Consider the following 23192-nt stretch of genomic DNA (forward strand, 5'->3'; position numbering starts at 1 on the left):
TATAGGAGGCCCTACATAATCTCCTGCGGCAGGAAGGACAGGGAAGGGGAAAAGATGGTCCTGTCATCATGTGAACCTTTTCCAAATCCTCTTCTGTTTCTGCCCTAAGGTTACTGAGAAGCACCTCAGAAATGGCAACTTTTCCTATTTCTGTTTGTTGGAAAGTCATAGGGAGGGAGCAGATGGATCCCTGGAATTTTCTCAGGACTGTCATTGACCTGGCAGGCAGGAATGAGGCTTTCAAGCATACGTGACCTCCATTTTTCTGTCTTCCCGGAGGTTGGCATCAAGTACATACTGTAATTTCCTGAGGTTCAGCATCAGATATCCTGAGCTGCTATGCCGGTGTTCTAGGGTAAGGAGTGGAAAGGAGGGGTGCTTCCCTCAAGGTTTTTCCAAATTTCAAAGCTCAGAGAAAACATATCACTGCCCTGGTATATTTATGCTAAACTAGTCTAGTAATACACCAAAAGCAAGTCCCCCTCCTCAGCGTTTTTCCCTGACACTCAGAAAACTAAGGTTTCTTCTAGCATTTCAAGATAATCTTCAGGGGCCAGGATTTTTATAGCCCTTTCCAATGAGGTAACAGATTTGTTCAAATCCTTCATATACTCAGGAGAAATTGGAGGTCCTTAATGGAATTCCTAGCAATGTTTTTCTCCTGATGCCTTTAAAGTAGAAAAGGGAGTACCTGTCAGAGCTTAGACTTTCCCATATAAACACTGTCACTTCTCACCCAAAAAGTGCCTGTCTATGTAAATTAAAATATTACTAGCAGAGATTCCATGATGAAACATGCTACTTAAAATAAATTTTCACAAGACACATTTTTTAAAGTTTAACCTTCGTTATTGGCATTTCCTCCATCACTTCCTTAAGTATAAACAATCAAAAATAACAAATAGAGCCTTGACTGGTAACTTACTGATGTTCAGGGTATTAATGCTCACACTGAAAATTGAACGATCTACTCAAGCCAGTAGGAGCTGGCTCCAGCACGCTTCTGATGCTGCCCACCTCATGACAAAGAAATGATGGATTCGAGCCACAGAATGAGACACAGAATTTTTGGACATGGCCAACACAGGAATTTGTTTTACTTGATCATGTGTATTTGCCACAAGAGTCTGGTTTTTCTTCTTTCTTTCCCAAGGGGAAAGAGAGGTAGGGGGCAAGGGGAAGAGAGAAAATAGCTTTTTGTACCCTGAAAAAGTAAAATTTAATTTATAAAAGAATACTGGTAATGACAGAGGAGTAAAAGCTGCAAAGATTTCAGTAGCAGATTTACTTTTTAAACTAAATATACAGTTAATATAACCTTTGTTCGTTACTTAGGGACAAAAGAAACTAGCTGCTGAAATTAATCAACAACCTATTAGTGAGAATTTTTTCAGGTATACATAATTTAAATACTAAAGGTTAGACAACACAAACAAACAAGGCAGTCTGAGTATGTTAAATTTAACATATACTTCTAAAAAACAGGCTATATGTAATAGAGATTCACAGTTGGATAACACTCCTCTTTTTTTCTGTTTCTTGAATGTGGAAATGTTGATGTTTGAAATTTTAAAAAAGACAAAATTTTAAACCACCTAGAGAGTAATAAATACTAAAAGTTTAAAGTCTATATATTCACCAAAAAGTGAGTTCTTTACCTACCACAGCAAAAGCAAGACTGTAATGTCATCTGTCATTCTCACTGAAGCCTTTTTATTTTGTAAGGCTGAGTTACCATTCATATGTCCCACTGTAACTACTTATTAAAAATAATATTTTGCCATTTTGATATAATAATAGTTGTATTAATAAGCTTAGAAGTTGCACTAATCTTTTAATCTAACTCCCAAAAGCAACTATGATAAATTTCCTTTCTTTTGTGATTTCTCTTTCTAACATTGTGGCATCTCTCCATCTTACTTTTTGAAAAATAACTAACCCAATGGTTTAGGAAAAAAAAAGTTTTTGTTGTCATTCAGTCATGTCCTACTCTTCATGACCCCATTTCAGGTTTTCTTGGCAAAGATACTGGAGTGGTTTGCTATTTCTTCCTCTAAGTCACTTTACAGATGAGGAACTAAGGCAGAGAGGTTTAAGTGATTTGCCCTAGGTCACACAGCTGGCTAAGTGTCTGAGCTGGATTTGAACTCAGTTCCTAATGCTCCAGGTCCTATGCTGTAGGGGGCACTGTGCCACCTAGCTGCCTGCAGGAGAGAAAAAAATTAATGCAGCTCAATATTCTTTTGAGCTATGTGAGGTGGAAGGATGATGAGAAAGATGGAGGACAATAGTAAGAGGTCAAAGGGCCTCTCATATCCCATCGTATGATGTGAGAAAAAAGACAGCATGTCATAAAGAAAAGGGAATTTGTTTTAGAGTCAGGAAGTCCTGAGTTCAAGTCCTTCTACTTACTCTGTGAATCTGGACAAATCACTGAAATTCTCAGTGCCCCCAGGCAACCTCTAGTACTATAAGCTACAGACAAATTGCCTGTTCACATTGATAGAGTTCCCATTGATGAAATTATAGATCTAGACCAAAAATAAGTTCTACAGATGATGGGAGGAGAGAACCCACCCCATCCCCCCATGCATCATGGCTAGGGAGAGTTGTTTCACTAGCTGAGGCGGGATTCTCAACTTTCAGTAGCCAGGGGCAGGAAGGTACCTCACCCTGCCCACTTCAGATTTCTCCCATCTGACAGGAAGTTATACACTCATGAGTTTAGTCTTGGCTTCCCGTCTTGGAGCAACCATAGCTGTGTAAGTAACTATGCCCCAGACTATGCCAGAGCAAAATCAGTAGGCAATGTATATGTTCAGTGCCTAAGAAAGAGTGAATGTCATGCCATCCTATACCCAAAATGAAGAACAGAGGTTATTTCTGGGTCTCAGTTCAGCTGGTCACAATAGAGACCCTGGATAGATTCCAATGGCCAGAATTTTTTTTTTTTAGTGTTTTGTACCATTTTTATGACTTGTCTAAGATTCCCAGTAAATTCTAGATCCCCCATAGACTGGTTTTTACCTTTCTTTGTGTCACGGTGCTTAGCACAGTGCCTGGCACATAGTAAAATTATTATAGTAATTAATAAAATTAATAATAAACTAGTATTAATTAATCAATTTAAATTAATAAAATTAATAAATTATAGTAATTAACAAAACATAGTAAAATTATTAGCAAATGCTTGACTGACTGATTAATGTAGCTACTGAGTGAGGACTAGGCAGCAAGTCTCTCCCAGTTCCCCACTGAGCAGTGTGTTTTTCCTTAGCTCATACTGCTTTTCTATAGCATCTGTCCTCAGGATGGTTCAAACTAGACCTGAAAGTAACCCCAATAGTTATACATTGCCAGAAAAAAAGATAATGCCTCTAACTTAAGTCTCTGCTGGTGCGTTTAGGCCTTGGTGACCACCACGGTTGCTAGTGCTCCCTACCCCCACCCCCTGACAAAATTATTTCACCCTGATTTTGTATACATTTCCTATTTACTAATCTCTATGGAAATTGTTCCCCCTCCCCTGACAGCAGAATATAAGCTCCTTGAGGGCAGATGCTGGTTCACACTGTCTTGGTATCACCAGTGGCACCTAGCATAGCACTTGGTACATAGCACAATTTAACCAATGTACAGAATCAAACTGAATTTTAAAATCTTTTTTGAGCATATATTTTATATCTCCCAGGTAGATTGTAAACTCCTTGGAAGCAGTGACTATATTAGGACCATAGACTAAAGCTGGAAAAGAGTCACCCCTTCGTGTAGCAGATGAGGAGTCAAGTAACGGGTGTCAAAGGCAGAATCTGAACCCAGGTTTCCATCCCAGAACTTTTCCACTAAACCATGTTAAAGAAAACTATAAATACAAGTTGGCAGGAATCACCAGTAGCATTAGTCATAGTACTTTTCTAAAGCACCTAATGGGCAGGTAGGTGGCACAGTGGATAGAGTACTGGGCCTGAAGCCTGAGTTCCAATCAGGCCTCAGACATTTACTAGCTGAGTGATCCTGGGTATGTCACTTAACCCTATTTGCCTCAGTTTCCTCATCTGTAAAATGAGCTGGAAAAGGAAACAACAAACCACTCCAGTATCTCTGCTAAGAAAACCCTAAATTACATGACAAAGAATCAGAAACAGCTAAACAACAACAACAACAAAAAGCACACAGTGGAGTTCTCAGTCCACACTGGGTGCTCAATAAACATTAGCTCACTGAACACCATCACTCCAAGAACATACGTACATAGGGAGCAAAAAAACAACACATCAGTCCTTCAGACAAAGGGGAAGCAAAGGGAAGATTGGTGATTAAAAAGGCTGAAGTAAGGCTGAGGAACTTGAAGCAACCTAGTTTTCTCTCTGGAGGTGGAACCATCAGGCATAGGAAGTGGAGTAGAATTCTGTATATGGCCAGAAAGGGGAGGTGTGATTGTGCCTTCAACAGCACGAGCCATGTGCTACTCTGTGACTGTATCAGTCACAAAGCCCCAAGAGGTACATGGCCTCTGCAGCACACTTGGGCCAGGGGGCTGGGGAGGGGAAGAAGCCGCATTCACCATAAATAAGCAGGGATTTTTTTTTTTTTACCTCATACAAGAGGTGGGCTGTCTCTGCCTAAGCTGAAATGCCACTAGAATGATGTGTGTGTGTGTATATATATATATGTGTGTGTGTGTGTGTGTGTGTGTGTGTGTATGTGTGTGTGTGTGTGTATATATATATATATATATATATATATATATATATATATATATACACAGAGAGAGAAAGAGAGAGAGAGAGAGAGAGAGAGAGAGAGAGTGTCTCCTCTAGCTAAGATAAAGCCTACTAAAGAGAAAACTTCATGGGAGAAGCATGAAATGGAACAAACACAAGAATAGAACTCAGAAGACCAGGGTTCGCGTCCCAGATTCCACCACTGACTAGCTGTGTGGCATCATGCAAGCTGCTTCACCTCTAATTTCCCCACATGTAAAGCAAGGAGGCGAGATACCACCATCTCTAAGGGTCGTCTGGGATGATGTAATTTTAGTTCTGTGATCCTAGAGGGAAAAAGGTCTCCAGGCGGCCCACCTTTCTTCTGTGTCCCAAAGAGCAAAAGATAGGGCCCCAGGAATACTATGTGCTTGAAAACATAGGAGGAATCTAAGTACAGAGGAAGTTTGATAATGAGATGAGATAAATGGTGGGTCACAGAATCTTAGCACTGGAGGTTATTTAGACCAGCATCCAAATGAAGGAAGCATCCCCTCTATAGTTCCCCTCAACATGTCTCGCTCCCTGTGTGTATACACACGTACACACAGGTACAGATACACACACACATGGAAAAAGACATTTATGTCTATAAAGCTATATATTTATGTATACATACACATACATCCATATGTGTGTGTATATATTTATTATATATTATGCATATATCATAAAACAACAATTCAGCAGAGATAGAGGCATTTAGAGCAACAGTAATTATACCAAGTTTTCACCTAAAGTTCTCCATTTAACAAATTAAGTACAGGCTGCTCTCTACTGAAAGATGCTAGAAAAAGAGATGACTGAAAATATTTTATTTCTTCCATCTCAGAATGCTAAAACATCTATTATTTGTACTGTCCATTTGAATACTTAATCACTTACTGTCACATGTTGTCATTTAGGTGTTTTGCATGTGGGTGTGTATATTGGGGGCAGGACCCATGCGGGGCATATGGTAGGTGCTCAGATATTTAATAAGCCTCTTCACTGGGAATTTAATAAGCCACTTCACCCTCCCCCTGCCCCAAACCCAGATGGGGTCAATAGAGTCAGTAAGTCTGTATGGCTGTTTGGAAATAGAAAGGACAAGGAAGAGGAAAACACTGATTTCCAGTGATCCCAAGATCACAACGGCTACCTGGAGGCGCACAGCCCCAGGCAGCAGTAGAAAAAATGAAGAAAGGGCCCAGAGCAAACTGATAAATATCTGAAGAATTTAAAACCACTAAAAAGCCTAAGAATCTTGGAACTTATAAGGAATAATGGAATAAATAAAGCTTGTCAAGGAAACAAACTTAAGAAACAAATAGTATCAGTCAGGTACTGGAAAATAAGATGAGAAAGGTTTTGGTTTTTGTTTTTTTAAACAAGGATTCAAACCCCAAGGAACTCCCATTTTCCATGGCTGTTGAGTATCCTCCCAAGATCTCTCTGAGGCCCAGCATCCCTTTCCCCTGAGCCAAGTCATCCATGATGGTCCAACACAATGGTTCACTTGTAACAACCCATGATTGAGCCGATAGTTGTCTGTATCCCACTTTCAGTAACAGCTCCCATGGAAATTCTGAGTACACTGGGGAAGACTAACACAATCTTCAAAAATGTGCACCGTTGGTGGACAGATTTCTTCTCTTGGAAGTCAAGTCATCTATTCATGACAACTGTCCTCGAATCCCCAGAGCAGTCAGGAACTTTCCGGGTTGCTCTTGGCATGATCCCAGTGACTTGGTTCAGGAGGCCATGAGAAGGTAGCAGGTCCGTCAGCCCAGCAAACCCAGAGCTAAGCCTCCTGCATGAATGGTAGCACTCTGGGGGCTGCTCCTGTATTCTGAAATACACTGGGGGTCAAAAGCCATTCCCCTCTTCCCCTTTTCCCCATCCTATCTCTTCCTTTCCCATTTCCATCAGGCTCCTTAAATTAAGCAAGCTGTTCAAGTGTAGAGATTTGATTTTTGTTTGTGTGGGTGTGTATTTTAAGGAAAACAAAAGCAAAACATCAAAAATAAAGACTAGAAAATTTTTTTCTTTTTTACTATCCAGATAACATATGTTATGATTTCCAATGGCCTCAATAATTTTGTTTACTTTGTATTCAACTAATAAATTTTGAGCAGCCTTCTGAAAAAATATATGCATATGTATATATACATGTATGTATATTAAAATATATACGCACATACAGGATTTTTCTGGGGAATGGCTGAGAGGTACTGGATAATTGAATTTTTAGTAAATCTGCATTCCCACTATGATAAATCATTTATAAATGGGATTTTCATAGTCTTAATATTTTCCAAGAAGTCATAATATAGTTTTGCCCAAAATAGTCCCAAATCCTTCCTAGTAACCAGGATCAGAAAAAAAAGCATAACTAAGAACTACAAAGTAATAATCTTCCTTTGTTATGCGTTTTAACTAAATCTAAATTGTTGCCCCTTGGTCTATTTTGGGAGGGCGAGGGAGCATTTTCCTGATTTCCTAGAGCACTAAGCAAACCAACATCCCCAATAAAGGCAGTTTAACTCCCCATGAGATGCTATGGAATAATTTACCCCAGTCCTGTGGTGCCCCTTATTATAGGGCCTAGGAGTCCTGACACTCACTCTACTGAGCATTAGCTGTCCATCTTTAGTCTGATGTTCTCTGTGGAATATCATATCTGAATCCAGAGGAAGCCAGATCAAAAAGGATTGATTATTGCTTTTCCAAGGGTCCTGATGGGTAGGTTAGGTCACAGGTTAAGAAAGCGGTATTGGCCATCAAAGGGTCTCAAGAAACAGGGACAGTGAAGCTAGAATTAGTGTGGTTTGTGGCAGGCCATGGAATACTGAAGGAGTAGGTGACGGCCTGTCATTGATTAATAAGGAATAATTGCATCATTATAGAAGGTGGGTGTACGGAATTGGACAGGGAGGTTTTAGGAAAAAGGTAGATTCCAAATCTCAAAAAGAAATTTCTTAAGGATTATGAAGTGGAGATTTTAGAGATGAGCTGGGTTGAGTCATCAACCAAGAAACTGACTGGCTTAGAGAGCTGTAGGAAACTATTTCAGCTCTGAAGGAAACAGTATGATGGCTGTATTTACATTTTATTATTAACTCTGACAGGGAAGATCCTATCTTAGGGATCAGATTGTAGCCACACTGTCATCGGGATATGCTACAGAAACATCCTTAGATGCTAAAGCTCAAGTTATCTGAAAATAAAACTAATTTCTCAAGAACTAAGCTCCAGAAATGCTAGAATAATTTGAGTGTCTTCTCTATAAACATAGTTAGCATCATTATCATCATCATCATCATCTTCAAAGCTTTAGCCATCAGAAAATAAGCCATATTCTCTCCAAGAAATTAGTAAGTTTTCAGGGCTGGAAAGAGTTAAATTAAGTTATTGCCACAGAATTACTGAGGCATTAGGGAAGATAAAGTCCAATATTTACCAAGTTCCCCCTATAAAATGCTACATAATATGAACTATTACACATACATAGTACTCATCGAAGTGAAATTATACTTCAGAGCTTCAATGTTTTCATGGATCCATGATCTCATCAGTGTGGATAATCCTTCCAATGGTGCCAATAGCAACCCACCAGTCACCAACCTCTTTACATAGAAGTGGTAGTTGAATTTATGGGAATGACTAAGGGGAAGAATGCAGAAAGAAAAGACAAGGGGACAAAAAACAAATTCATCGTTTTTTCATTGCCAGTATATCCCATTGAAACCAATAAGGAAAATTTAAACAAGTGTTTACTTTGAATCTTTGGGTTTATTAAGGTTTCCCCTATGCTACCTCAACCTAATTTTTTCATACATGTCAACTTAATTGTATTTTTCTTACCTAAACACATCAAAAACTAAGGAAACTTCATCATCTAAATGAAATGGCAAGAGCTATACTATGAGACTGATACCCAATTTATGATAATTCACAAAAAGAAATTTCAGATTCTCACCAAAAATCTAAGTAGCTTCTTGCTAAATGCATTGTTCTTGCTGACAGAGCCTTGAGATTTGGGGATCACAACAGTATATTCTAGAGCTGCACATGAAAGAATCTATGAAAAACATCAGAGAATAACTGGGAATCCCAGCTAGAAAAAACTGTAAATAAGATAAAAAGGGCATACTATTCTCAATCTTATAAATCTGGAACCTTAAAAGTGGTAAGAATGTGGGAAGGCATAAGGTAAAAAAAAAAAAATAGAACTGAATGCTCCAGATTGAGGCCAATAATGCAAACCAAGTAAAACTCATTCATGGAACAAACTAGGAAACTGCCTCCCTATGTTGAAAAACTATAAGGCATATTCCCTTTTTGATGTGCATATGGAACTCTGACTCATGTTGCAGATTCAGGGAACATGGCATATGCCCAAAGCTGTCATTTCCATTCCATGTGCATCATTTTGATTTCATGTGCATCTATGCTAATTTCCTTTCTCCAGCCTATTATTTAGGCCTTAGCAGGACAGATGTGCTGTTTTACAGGGCAATAATCCACTTGGTGGGTGGATAACCAGGAGGCCTTTGGTCTTCATCATTTACTTCAATAAGAAAACTAGACTATTGCCTTGTAAAACAGCATGTGTTCCATGCCCTGATTTCACATGTAACCTAACCTATGGAACATCCTCTGGACTGCCAGCCAAATATATAAGTGTTTAGGAGGATAAAGAGCAGCACGAATGCATCTAGGGGGAAAAAATTTTAATCATAGTTAAAATCAATGATGCAATTTTAAAATGTAAATTAACCGCAGCCATAGGGCCCGACCAAAATTTGGCCCACGCCTGAAAGAAATCAGGCAGGGAACAAATTTTTTTTTTAAACACAAAACTAATCAAGATGAAAAAGTGGCCCACAATCCAGTACTTTAGGCTACTGATGAACCATCTCACTGGCTGTATCATTACTAAAGCTGGGAAGTATATAAGCACAGCTGGGGAAAATGTCATGAACTGGGTTTTATGGAGAGGCAGGGTGTTGTGAGGGAAAGAGCACCAGACTAGGAGTCAGAAGACCTGCATTTGAATTCGAGTTCTATATTCTTTGAGGCTCAGTTTCATCATCTATAAAATGGGGGCTGCCAGTTTGCCAGCAGGTACTTAATACCTTCCTACCCCAGAGAGCTGTGATGAGGTTAACTGCAGGCTACTAAGCAGGGAAATTCTTGACCCACCAAGGATGAGTGACCACTCTGCCTACAGGGAATGTTTGCCTCAGCCCTTTACCTAGTGGTTTTCTCCGTAGCAACTTCTTGTCTTATGGGCATCAGTGTATAAATAAGTAAACATTCTTTATCAATGGTCAATGCTATCTTTCTGCTTTCATTATCATTATTTTTAAAGAATTGTGTAGGACCTAGGATCTTATCTGTGTCACGCTTTTCATTCAGTATAATTGAGAAGCAATGAAGGAGAAAAAGGAAGGAAGGAAGGAAGGAAGGGAAGAGGAAGAGAGAAAAAGAAAGGAAAGAAAGGGCGAAGGAAGGAACTGGGAGAACGTGCTTTGTACAGAATTAATACATAATATGAGCTATAGAAATATGATCTATTGTTTATGGGTTATTGGTTTGTTTGTTTTTAATGTTTAACCTTTCTCTAGGCAGCATCGGCTGCCTCTCAATAGTAGATAGAGAACTGAACTTGGAGCTAGGAAGATGTAATTTCAAATGCAGCCACTGCCACAGTTGGCTGTGGGATCTTTAGCAAGTTACTTCAGCGATCTGTTCACATGGTAACTCTCTAAGAAAATAAGTTTCAGAGAAGGTGTCAGCATAAGTTGATGGAAGAACCTCTCTCCCCTGTGACTTCTCTATCCCAGGGATCACAGGTTCAAGGCTAATTAAAATTGCCTTTATTCAAAAAGAGACCAAACTTTATTATAAATTCAGGAGCAAGTCTCAAGGATCGTGTACCATTATTTTTGAGAGCTTCCTCATGTTGTATAATACTAATCTAATGACCTCACAAACCCTACTGGGTAGCAAGCAGGTGGGGGTGGGGGAGAAGGAAGTAGGAAGGTGAAATCCTGACAAAGGTGTCCCTAAAACTACTCAATGCAACAATCCCTGGTGGAGCACATGGAAATGACTTTAACGTACACATGTACGTTATCACCACCAACAGCTTGTAGAAACCACATACCCAGTTTGTCAAGACCATTCCCACTGCCCACACCCACTCTGAATCCTGAAAGTGAGATATCTGGAAAAATAGAGATGAGAAAAAGAAGCTGTCAATTCTATCTCTACACCAAGATGTTTGTTTCAGATTCTAGTCATCTAACCTTTCTCTGACACAATACAAAAAAAGTTAATATTTTCTTCTAACAAACTCTTGCTAATATCTAAATGTTTAATCGTTAGGGGCAACATCATGGTCCATGTTGTTTTAGTTGTCTTAAGTGATGTGTCAGCAACCTTAATCCTTTCTATTAATTTCACACTTCAAGCTTTCTCTATATAGTCTTATAATAATCATAATAAAGGACATTCACATAGCCTGTTAAGGCTTATAAAGTGCTTTTACATATATTATCTCATGCAATCCTCAACAACCTATTTTCTCCATTTTAAAGATGATGAAACTAAAACTTAAAGACCTGATTATGTCCATGGTCTCACAGCTACTATGAATAGAAGAGGGAAAATTCTGAATCTCAATATCAACTGACTCCAAGTTCTATACTCCTTTCCATGCCACAATCCTTACTAATCACTTAAGTGTACACTAACATTGTATTCTATTAGGGCTCAAAATAAGTATATTCTCCTCCAACGGCATTTTTAAAATGAAACTTTTAAAAGTTAATCAGTTATCACAGTATATTATTGTTTTCCAGTTTTTAAGCAAAGACTTTTTCCAAATATTATGTATCGGAAAAATATGAGACAGAGTATGTTATGATAAAGACTGGTATTCATCTACCTGGCAACTGACCCTGAGGATCAATCTACTTTTGGTTTCTTCTTAATATCAAGAGTTAAACTGTGTGCATGTCTTCCCACACATTGTGATTGGGTGTTTTTCATCTTCTTTAAAACCCTGAACTTCCCTCCCCCTTACTTCCCCCCTTCCCAATCCCTTTGGGAGGAGGGGAAATCAATCTTGCCTTTGTTATTTACTTTGGCCTTCTCAAAAGTCTATGTAAGAAAAGTCAGTATGATTCAGGTGGGATCTAATGTTCTTGTTTCACAAGTGTGTGCGGAAAGGAAGCCTATAATTTCCAAGCATTCTTTCAGGAAGTTTGTATTCTCTGTTTTCCAGGGAGCCTTTACTTTCCATGGGAGTATGATAGACATGCCATTACTGAAGCAGGCACAGAACATTGTTACGCTTGCCACAGCCATCAAGAAAAAATGATCTGCTAAAAGAAACTCTCCCCAGGTGGGCGGAACATATACAGTGGGTTTCTTAAAGAGGGACTGTCACACTGGGGACTTGTTAGTATGCCAGATTGGAATATAATTCCATTTAGAGCTCATGTTAGTTTTTATTTTGGTTAATATACTGGAGCACTTCTCCCAGCTATACCTTATTGGAAAAATGGGCTTTCTCCCCTTTGGCCCCAAATTTAGGGTCTAACAGTTTTTTCCTACTATGATGTATAAAGAGACTTACAATTTCACTGGTCTGTCAAACCGATGGGGGAAAAAAGGATTTGAGAGGATACTGAACGTTTATTCAATCAGATACTTTCCAATCACTCACTCTCACTCTGTCAATAACTGTTGTTCACTTGCTAGAATGAAATCACAAGCTATTCTGGGCCTGGGCCTTTTATAAAATGTTAGATTAAAAGAATGGCATCTGCTTCAAAAATATGGGGGAAAATAATCGGGATTCTGGGAATGAGTACATCACTTAAGATTCTGCTTATGAAAGTATCTTTTTAAAAATAAATCTTCCAGGTTGGGTTCTAGATTTCATACAAAAAAAATTTTAAAGTATATGTATACATGAAAGAGACATTACCCTGTGTGAATGTTTTGGGTCCTTACTTACAGATAATTAAAAAATAAATTCAAGAAAACTCCAGACTCTCTGATGTCACTCCCCCCCCCTTTTATTTCCCTGTTTAACTGTTTGCCATTCAGGCTATTTCCCCCCGTGTAAATGTATGGTGGGGACAAGACTCCGTCTGCAATAAACTTGTACTCTGAGAAGACACAATACAGCTGAACTGGTGCATATGGTCTGCAGTCAGATTTGCATCACATTAGAGATACTGCTACAGGTCATATGGGCGGTGTGGTTAACGGGCTTAGTAAAGCTGTTTTGAAGAGGTTAACCCAGCTTGTAGTAAGGGTAAATAAACATAACAACCAGCCATTGTTCTCTATTCAGCATGTACTCTTATATTGAAGGCTAAAGGGTATTGAAGCCGGCCGAGGATCAACTTGTGGTTGCCGGAGGACGCCAATGAAGTTTGAAACACCAACAATCAGAGATTTTGTTTCTGTTCCTCATTAAATCATGAGCTTTTGTGTCCAGACTCTGAACGACTGTTCTTTAAGAAATTAACAGAATGGGAAGTTTTAAACTCTGCACCAACCTTTTCATGACCTACACAGCAGCAATGCTGCTACACTTAGACAAACACCACGGGGAAGGCTGTTCTGTTTATTTAAATTTGTAAATAGAAAACAGTTGTTTTTTAGTTTCATTTTTCCCCAGACCACCCCCTCCTCCTCCCCCATGTCCTTTTTGCATATGTCCTATATGGCCCCTACAACATCTCCCAACCAGGGGCTGATCTTTCTTCTCTAGCTCTCCCTGTTGAATGGCTAGTTTAATAATTTTCACCTCAAGGAGGTTTCTGATGGAAACAGAGGATGTGAATAAAAGTTGCAAAATGAGCAGAAAGAAAAAGCATCATGGATTGAAACTACACACTCGCATACCACCCCACACAGCTCAGGACAAGAAAGGTGCAACCAGAAAGGACAGGGCAGTAGCAAACCAAGCTCCACTGGGAGCTTAGTTCCTAGCAACCAGCTCCTGTTCCTGAAGCTGGGATAGAATGAGAAAACTTGGAGCATGGAAATGATCTAACATTCTAGCTCATTAAGAAGCTCTGGTCCTGATCTTTCCAAGGAGCAAAACCAGACTGCTTCATTTCTCCCACTAGTCAACCTTGAAAGAGGTCAGTGCCACCCCTACACCCTTCTGCTCCTAATTCACCTTAAATTAAGGGTATGAATAAGAATCTCCCTAAACTGAAGGGATGATTTCCCTAACTCAGGTGGATCAGGAATTCCCATTTGTAGGGCCCCAGAGGGTGAAGTAGGAAGCAAAGACCCAGATACCTACTAAGGCCCCCTCTGGAAAGGCCCAAAGGAGGACCCAAGAAGTAACCAAAAGGTGTTTGAACTGGGGGGAACATGTAGTGGAGAGGGAATAGGAACCTGGCCCAAATACTCATCATGTCCTACAAACTCAGAAGACACGCTCACCCATGAGGCAACATGGTAGTGGTGGACTTGGAGGCAGGAAGAGCTGCCTCAGACATGTATTAACTGCGTGGCTTTGGGCAAGTCACTTAAGGTCTCTTGGACTCGTTTCTTCATCTTGTAAAATGAAAGAGCCAGATAGGATGTTTTCTTAGGTTCCCTTCCAGCTCTAAATGTGTGATCTTATGAAGTCTCACAACAGTATCCCAGGTATTGTGCCATCCACTGTGGAAAGGGCTAAAAATGTCTAAAAAGAAAAATAAGGCCCTGGCTCTTAGCAAAACTTTGGAGGTAGCCTTGTATGAGCTTGCTGGATTTAAAGATCCAAATTTGATTTTTTTTTTTTGGCTGCTTGCTAGCTGTGTGAGTTTGGGCAAGTCATATCACTGCCGTGGGCCACATTCCTCCCAACCAACAACAACAGTAATAATAAATAATAGCAGCTAGTATCTATATATTGCTTTAGGGCTTACAAAGCACTTTACAAGTACCTCATTTGCTCTTCACAACAACCATGGGAGGGAAATACTAGTGTTATCCCCATTTACAAATGAGGAAACTGAGGAAGACAGATTAAGTGACTTGCAGAGTCTCACGGCTGGTATCTGAGATTGGATTTGCACTCGGCTCTTCCACATCCAGTGCCCAATCCACTGCCTCACCTAGCTGCCAGGGGATTAAAGAAAATTATGTCTATAACCCCTTCCTGCTTTACATCCTACAAAAGATGCTCCCTATGATGTTAGGATAGGCTCTGGCCACACAAAAGCATTTCCAGAAAGAAGCCCGTAGCCTACCTAACACAGCCACCACCACTACCTGGTCTACCCTTCCTGGGGAGATCACAGTTTCTCCTCTAAGCAGTGATGGCCTAAAGGAGTGGGATGCCCTATGGAAGGGTGGCACCCAGCTATCCTACTTGAACTTTTGCTCAGGTGCAAAAGCATCCTGACTTAACCTTTCAACTGATCACTGCCAATCTCAGCTACACTATGGTTTTCAATGATATTACTAGAGCTTCTCTTTCTTAAGGGCCATAAGTATATAGGCCTCTGAATAAATAAACTTTTCAGCAGAACCTTCTAGAAAAGCCATGAGAGTGGAACTAATCAAGCATACCAGTAAAAGAGAACATGGGTTCACAGTCTAGGATAATCACCTCCTTTTATCTTAAGTTATACTTTCTTCACAATGAATCAACAAGACATTAAGGTAATAGGGTGGAAAGGATTTGGAGTGAGGGGACCTTGGCTTGAATCTTTTCTCTACTAATGAATACCCGTGTGGCTGTATGCAAGTCCCCTTTATCCCTTTGGGTCCCATTTCCCTTATCTGTAAGATGATAGTGTTGGCAAATGTTGTCTAAGGTCCCTTCTGGCTCTAAAACCTATGTTTCTGTGGCACTGAAATCTCCAGAAAGGGTCGGAATACGCAACTCACTCATAATTCAGTAGTCATTTTCTATACCAGGGCATGAGGATGAGTGTCATCAGAGCCTTTTGGGACTGTGACCAGAAGATTTAACAAAATGCCCAAAATCTGGATAAAAGTATCAAACTGAAGACAAAGCCTTTCCTCAAATTCCAGGAAGAGAACTTACTTTTTCCCTTACAGGGAAAAAAAGTATTGTGTCCTCCCCCCCTCCCACCTTGGTGTACCAATTTCTAGTATCTGGGATCATGGGAAGACCAAAGACATCCTTGGGGTTCCCTACCATCTTTCTACCCTTGACATTTTGTTGCCATCTTAGGTATAAAGGTGCGTCCAGAAGAAGGGGGAAAAACAGAAAAAAAATGCACCTCTAATGTGCCTGACAGAAATTAATACATTCAACGTGAAAATAAAGTCTTCATCCAACTCCTCAGAGCTAAGTAATGTATTCTAAGAGTAGGACCTTGAGGCTAATCTGATTAATTAAAGACTATACCTGTTTATATTTTCTGTAGCTCATCATAACCCTTCTTTGCATATTACCCCCCTGTTATTAATTCTTGGGTGACTAAATTATGGGTAACACTATTAAAACATTATCAGAACTAATGAGAAACAATTACTTAGAAAATGAGCTGGGACAAGATTGAGTTGAGGACATTGGTGGTGATCACCATAGATTAGTTTAATAAATCATCAGGTGCGGTGCAAGGCAGACTGTATATATTCAAAGCCCTGTCACAGGAAAATGAAAATGAGATTTTTTTGCATAATTTTTTCATTAATCTCAATAGGACCCGTGTGGTGTAGATTGTTTTATTCCCCTAATACCTCGCCTGAGGGGGGGTTCCCAATAATGTCTTCATTGTTTTACTGAGGTCTTAATGACAATCTGTGACAACCTCATTTTATTGTATGGAGGATTATATCAATACAATCATGTATTATTGAAATGGTGTGAGGAAGGGTACTCTAGCATGTCCACTCCAGACTCAGAAGTTACAAAGTTCCCAGGGAATTGAAAGCAGTCAAGTCAAACGCACTTCACATTCTCAAATGTTAAATATAACGGCCAAGGAACGGTGTCTGTACCCTCCTTGGGAGTTTTTGGCAGAGTGGCAAAAAAATAGGTGTTCCCTCTAAATAAAAAGTATTAAGATACTCTTTCTGTAGGGTACTGAAGTGTCCCCATTTCTGGCTCTGATTTGCATTTGACAGTGACAGTGTTTCGTGATATATTTTGCTTGGTAAGGAGAACAGACTGACACTCTTTAAAATGTGTGCATACGGTATTATTATTAACACCCTATGGATTCTTATTAATTTTGTTAGGGAAAATTGACCTTTGATGTTTTGGATATTGCGTTGTTGTTGGGTTTTTTTTTAACGTTTCCATAAGAGGGAAAAATGAGTTTCCTGTTCTTTTCATATTAAGGAAAATCTGCTTTTATAGGCTCAGTTTACCTTAGGATGCTTGAAATGTTTTCCATTTTTTATTCCTTTTCCCCCTAGTGCTAGCAAGGCAATTGATGAAACAAAACAGATTATAAGATTAACAGCAGGATTTTGTGCATATTAATGCTAGCAAGGGGCACCTAATGGGTTTGTAATTACAGATCTTGTGCTCTGGATTGGGGACTATAGTCCTTCCACAGCAAAGACCCCCCTGTGAGGTTTTCACATTGGAACTTAGGGGAAAAGTGAGGGGGAAAAAAAGTAATTACCAGACCACAACATTTAAATGTTAAAGCCCTATTCTTTCTTTCAGCATTCAATTGAGGTGGGGGGGGGGCAGAGGGAAGAATGGGGAAAAATGGAAAATAAATTACTTTCAAATAAGTAGGTTAGCACCTGAATGCTGGGGTGGGGTGGTTAGGTCCCTTATGTGTTTTTGTGGGGCTTTTTGTTGCTTGTTCTTTTAATACTACTCAATTTCTGGCAAGGCATTTCCTAACGTATCACCAACAATGATCGGTGATGAAATTAAAGTGATCGATCAGTGAGAAGGGACCGGCATCATTCAAACCTGACTTCTCTGTTTTTTTTTAATTTAAAAATATATATGTATAATATATCGAATACGCAAGCCTTTAGTCGGCTGGAACACTTCGCGATATCTTTTGGCGGTTTGGGCTCTCCCCAAGATACTATAATATACGAGTTTGTCGAGTTCTTTCTCAAAAAAGTAGAGAGAGAGCGCAAAACTTTGTCCAGTGCAGCGTACCTTGAGTCCCCGACGTGCCTAGTCGAGTGCACTCTACGTGGCTCTTTGCTTCCCGCGACTGGCGGGCGCACCGCAAGGCCTGCGTTGGGCTCGTGGGATCCCTGATGGTTGCGCTGATCCGTCCAGGTCGCCCGTCTGTATCGCCTAGTTGTCCCTCCAGCGGAGCTGCGGTAGAGGGAAGACCAGTTTGTGAGGAACTGCTTAGAAGCTTGCCCTCTTAGGCCCGGGGAGTGCGTGAACGTGACCCCATCTGAGGAAACTCGCGAGTGGGTCCGGGAATGCGGACAGTTACCGTGACAAAGTCTTTAAAAGCCTACGCACCTCTCCATGCCCCATTATGCCCAATGCTAGCAGCCTCTTCTCGCCAAAGCAACGAAATCTGTCGACCCTCCGTCTTCTCGGAGGAAGAGCCTTGGAGGGCCCTGGGTCCCCCCTTCCCTAGTCCAGGGAGTAGTTTTCACGCCTCCGCCAGCCCGGCTCCCCCGGCCCACTAGGTTCTTGGGGTTTGACGGACTCCTGGGTATTTTTTTAAGGAGAGACCCGAGGAACAAAAGGAAACCAAATCCGCCACTCTGGGTCTGGGTTCAACGGGTATGTGCGCCTGTGTGTGTGCTCCTCAGACGGGGACAAGAGCGCCTCTCGGCGTTGCCCACGTCGGGTCCCAATCAGTTCTCCCCTGTGTGCTCAGAGTGTAGGATAGAATTCTCCTCCTGGATTTATTATACAACTCCCCAGGCGAAATATGGGCTAAGAGAGGAGAAGGTAGGTTGGACAGCTCCAGAAGAGCAAGGCCGAGGTCCCCCTGTTGTCAGAAATAACAGGCTTAAGGGCCTTCTTTGTGTGACCCTCACCGGAGCCCCGAACCCCTCCAGGATGCTTGGGTTCTGCTTCCCAAACCCAGGCGTGCGCACAGCTGTTCCTCTTGAGGCTCGATGTGGCCCTTCAAACCCGTGCAAGCAACAAGCACTCCCTCCCTCCTGGGACCCCAAACATCACGGGCCTGGGGACCCACCAGGACACGTGTGTGAGGCTATGTGCACCCTCCTTTGAGCTTCTGGGTCCCCAGGCTCCCGACAGACATTAGTTTTTTGGTTCGTTTGGTTTTTTTTTTCCTTCTGCGTGGGGAAAGGGATGTCTTTTTTGAGGGGAAGAGGGAGGAGAAACACCTGCTTCGCTCCACCCGGCCGCAGGAATTGGGTTCAGGAGGTAAGCGGGCATGAAATAGAGAGATATCGAGGCTACCGCGACCGCTGCCCGTACCCTGGTTGGCTGCCCTGTGTCTGTGTGTCTGTCGCGCTGTCTGACTGTAATGGTGGCAGATCAAAGGCTGTCCCGTGTCCCCGCGGGGCCCGGGACAATCCCGCGCCTTTGTGCGCTGTTGCTAGGAGCCCAGGAAACTAAAAGAAAGTGTCAGGAGCATGTTAATCAGACTCGTTACAGTGTAACAATAACGTCTCTCTCCGATCTCCCAGGCTCCCAATCACCCCTCAACACACCCCGCACACATGGAGTGCCCGGACACCTGCGCGGGGGACCCTGGATGCCCCTGTTTGGAAAATACCGCGGCGAGCTGCTTTTACTTGACTACAGTTGACATCCCCCTCACCACTCACGCTGACGGGTGCCCAGATTGCCCTTCTTTCTTTCATATACCCTTAAGTATTTTTCTCATTCTGTATCACCTTAACCCTAAACCTACTCGGTCATCTGAGTCCTAAGCCTGGCTGGCACCTTTTCCTAGCATTTCTATCTCACTTCCACCGAAGGAATCTTCTGCCTATTTCTAGAATCTTTTGGGCCACACTCTCTTGCCTTCCTTCCATGATTCTTTTTCTAGGGTTGCTCTTTCAAACCCACATTTGCTGGAACCAGACATCTGTATGTTAGGTGAATTTGAGGCAGTGATTTTTGCCACACCTATTTACAAATGCGAATCCTTTTCTTTTTTGAAATGAGGAGAAGACAAGTAAGTGGTTGAAAGGATTTTTTTTCCAAATGAAGATTTCGCAGTTATTTCTGTGCCATCCCAACACACACGTACACACACATACACTTTGCAGAAAGAACTGATTTTTCTAGTTGTTTATTCTTTTAAAATTAAAATTGGGCTGGTGTGAGATTTAAAGCCAAAAATTAGGGGAAGAGAAAAAGAGCAAAAAACATTTCAAATGCTAAAACAAAAATTTTAGTTGGAACCCAAGTAAAATACAAACCACCATGTAGAAATATGACAATGAGCAGTCTACTAGGTCCTGATACACTCCATTGGGAGTGCAAGTTAAGAACTAAATGTGTTTGCAAAAATTAGACACCATTTTAATTTTTTAATATTCTGAATGCCACTCAAGTTCTCCAGTCAGTTCCCACAAACTTCTTTCCTTGAAGTTAGTAAAAGAATATCTAAGGGTCTGATTTTGCCACGCTTTACGAAACTGAATGGGTTTGTCCAGAGATCTAATGAGTGTTAGATTCATTCCGGTCTTTATATTTGTGAACAGATTTTCAGATTTGATGATAAAACACTCAATTCTGGCCCACACTTTCCCCTTAGCTGTGCACATAGGATTGGAATCACATTCCCAGAGTTCAGAGCAGAATATGGTGGCCAATTCAAATTGCTTTTAACAAGTTCTCAGTGAATGACAAGCTTCTGGGGATGGAGGCTGCTAACCCCCAAACACCAAATGAAACCTTGCTCAAGAAACTAGTCCATCCATAGCAAGGACTGAATGAGCAGCAATTTAGTGATGCTTCCATGTCACCAATTAATTTTGTGGGCCCCTTGGGGCCCTCAGAATAGGTGAAAGGTCTTGTTCCCTAGTTCCACCTCCAACTTCTAACTTGGCTTAAGTGGAGTACTATTATATATTAGCTATATTTTTCTACATTCCTTCTGTAACCAACATATGCATCTTTACCAGAAGGCTAAGCACATAAATATCCCAACGATGTGATACTTTGCCATTCACTGTATACACATTAACACACACAGTGAAACTATTATTTTCTGGAACAAATTTTTGCCTTTCTTTGTACCTTCAGCACATAGCAAAGGGCCTAGCACTCAGTAGGTGCTTAATAAATGCTTATGGACTGAAAGATTAACTGACTGATGACACTGTTAAATATAAGTTCTATTGGTCTACACCACTGGTGTCAAACTCAAATAGAAACAGAGGCCACCAATCCATACATAAACACCTCTGCTGGCCACATATTGACTTAATTTTAAAATGCAATATTATCTAGGCTTTATTGTATTTTTATTTATTTTGTTAAATATTTCCCAATTACATTTTAATCTGGTTCAGGCCACTCGGGAATGCTGTGGGCTGCATGCAGAGGTGGGTCGAATGTTTGACACCTCTAGTCTACACAGTGTCAAATAAGATTTTTTTTCATTCAATTGAATTCCATGTCATGTAAACTCAACCATATAAACAAAACCAACAGAAAAGTGGACATAGTGTTTGGGAAAATGTTTTAGGTGGGAACTACTTAATAAGGTTACACTTAATAAAATTTAGAGAATTATATTAGTGTAAAATTGACTCAGCTCCTTTGAGCTTAGCAGAAAAAAGTAAAACAAAGTTAATGATTTGGCTGGATGCTTTCCTTCACATGTTTTGGGAGAAATATGCCACCCTCTCTGGCACAGAAAAGAGAAAAGCTTCCTTCTCTCTTGAATTATCCCCAGCTACCAGAAGCCTATTTAGCTCCCTCCAAAGGAGCTTTACAACACTTCTTCAAAGTTGGCATAACAAACCTCCTGCCAAGCAACATACCAATAGCCTCTATGCCAGTGGCAAGATTGGTATTCATGTGGAATTGCCAGAGATGCCTTGATCTAGTCCCCTTTCTAGCCTACATGGTGATATGAAGCAAGCCCTGGACTTAGAAAAAGAAGACTTGCTACATGGCTTTGGGAAAATTGCATAGCCTCCCTGGGCTTTGTTTTCCTCAGTTGTAGAAGGAGGGGATTATCCTTACCTCGATAATTTTATGAAAGTCCCTTGCAGTGCTAATGTTCTATGAGTCGCACATAGCAACTGAAAAAAATTCTCCATATCCTGTAAACCAAAGGCTGTCAAAACTCACCTTCAATCCATTTAAGATATAGGCATCATTTGACTGATAGTATGACAGATGAGTTCCAGCAATTGGCTATAAACTGAACATCTACAAAAATGACTTCAATTTTCTTATTGTCTTCCATTATTCAATATTCAACAACCATTTATTAATTGCCAATGGAACACTTAGAACTTGATCAAACTTTGAAGAAGCCAAGTCTTTTACTTGACTTTTGTCCTGCCACTGGACTTCAGTGTCTCAGAAAGAAAGAATGAGGCTGACGACTTTATGCAACTTTGCCGCACTGAAATCCAATTCACAAACAAGTCAAGGCATCACCATTGATTGTCATTGGTCCACTTCGAAAACCAAGGACTAACAACAACAATTAATCCCCTACTGTGTGCAATATTCTGGGTAGATACTAGGAGAGACACAAAGATAAATAAGACACAATTCCTACCCTCAGTATCCTTAAAACTATTGATTATAAATCAGAGGTCTATTGTAATGGGTTAAAAAGTAAATACCCCACCCCCAACAGGCTTTTGGAAACTTTGGATGAGGAATGAATTATTTCAGATATTGGCACCAACTGATATCCCAATATACAGTGAGTACTTTTTAGTACTTTCTTGACTCCAGGTTTTCCTTGACCACTTGAATTTCTCACATGCTTGAGGATTCTCCTAATTATGAGTCATGGTGCTGCAGTGCAACACTTGGATAGTATTTATGATGTACTCACCACAGAGTAGTATATTTGCTGAATTCACATTATAATAAAAAGTAAATAAATGTACTATCAATCTCAACCTACCCTAAACTCAATCTATAACCTTTTCTCACCTTTGTGATTCTGCATTTACATATGTATGTGTATGCATTCCTATTTGTATACATAAATATACATTTTTTAGTCTAGACCTGTGAGTCATTGTTAAGGAAACTTCCAGTAAGTTTTCTTGTTGGAAAATAAGTTGGAATCTTGGAAAATTAAGGAAACTATTTTCAATAAGGAAAATCCCTCAACCAGTGCAGATGGGTGCCTGCCTTGCAACTCATAGTCTTAGAGAGTTGACTCTAAACTTTAAGAGACTTGTCCAGTAACACAGTAGGAATCAGAGATAGGACTTGAACTCTGGTTTTCCTGATTCCAAAGCTATCTTTCTATCTACTTAACCTTGCTGCCTCTCACAGATTGTGGTTATTTTTCAGATATTTTAGTCATGTCCCTG

The 23192-nt window shown here is 40.5% G+C and overlaps 1 protein-coding gene across 2 annotated transcripts in view; it reads left to right on the forward strand.

Moving 5' to 3' along the window:
- CLYBL (citramalyl-CoA lyase) overlaps nt 1-13267 on the forward strand; it is a 363153-nt gene extending 349886 nt beyond the window's left edge. Inside the window, exons 8-9 of one of the 2 annotated variants that reach the window (XM_036757003.1) lie at nt 12040-12159; nt 13140-13267. In XM_036757003.1, the coding sequence (XP_036612898.1) occupies nt 12040-12135 (96 nt within the window). In that variant the 3' untranslated portion in view covers nt 12136-12159; nt 13140-13267. Of the gene's footprint in view, nt 1-12039; nt 12806-13139 lie in introns of those variants that run through there. The other variant, XM_036757005.1, reaches the window with a different exon arrangement.
- Nucleotides 13268-23192: the final 9925 nt, after the last annotated feature.

Source organism: Trichosurus vulpecula, chromosome 4 (assembly GCF_011100635.1).
Source record: "Trichosurus vulpecula isolate mTriVul1 chromosome 4, mTriVul1.pri, whole genome shotgun sequence".
Classification (NCBI taxonomy): Eukaryota; Metazoa; Chordata; class Mammalia; order Diprotodontia; family Phalangeridae; genus Trichosurus; species Trichosurus vulpecula.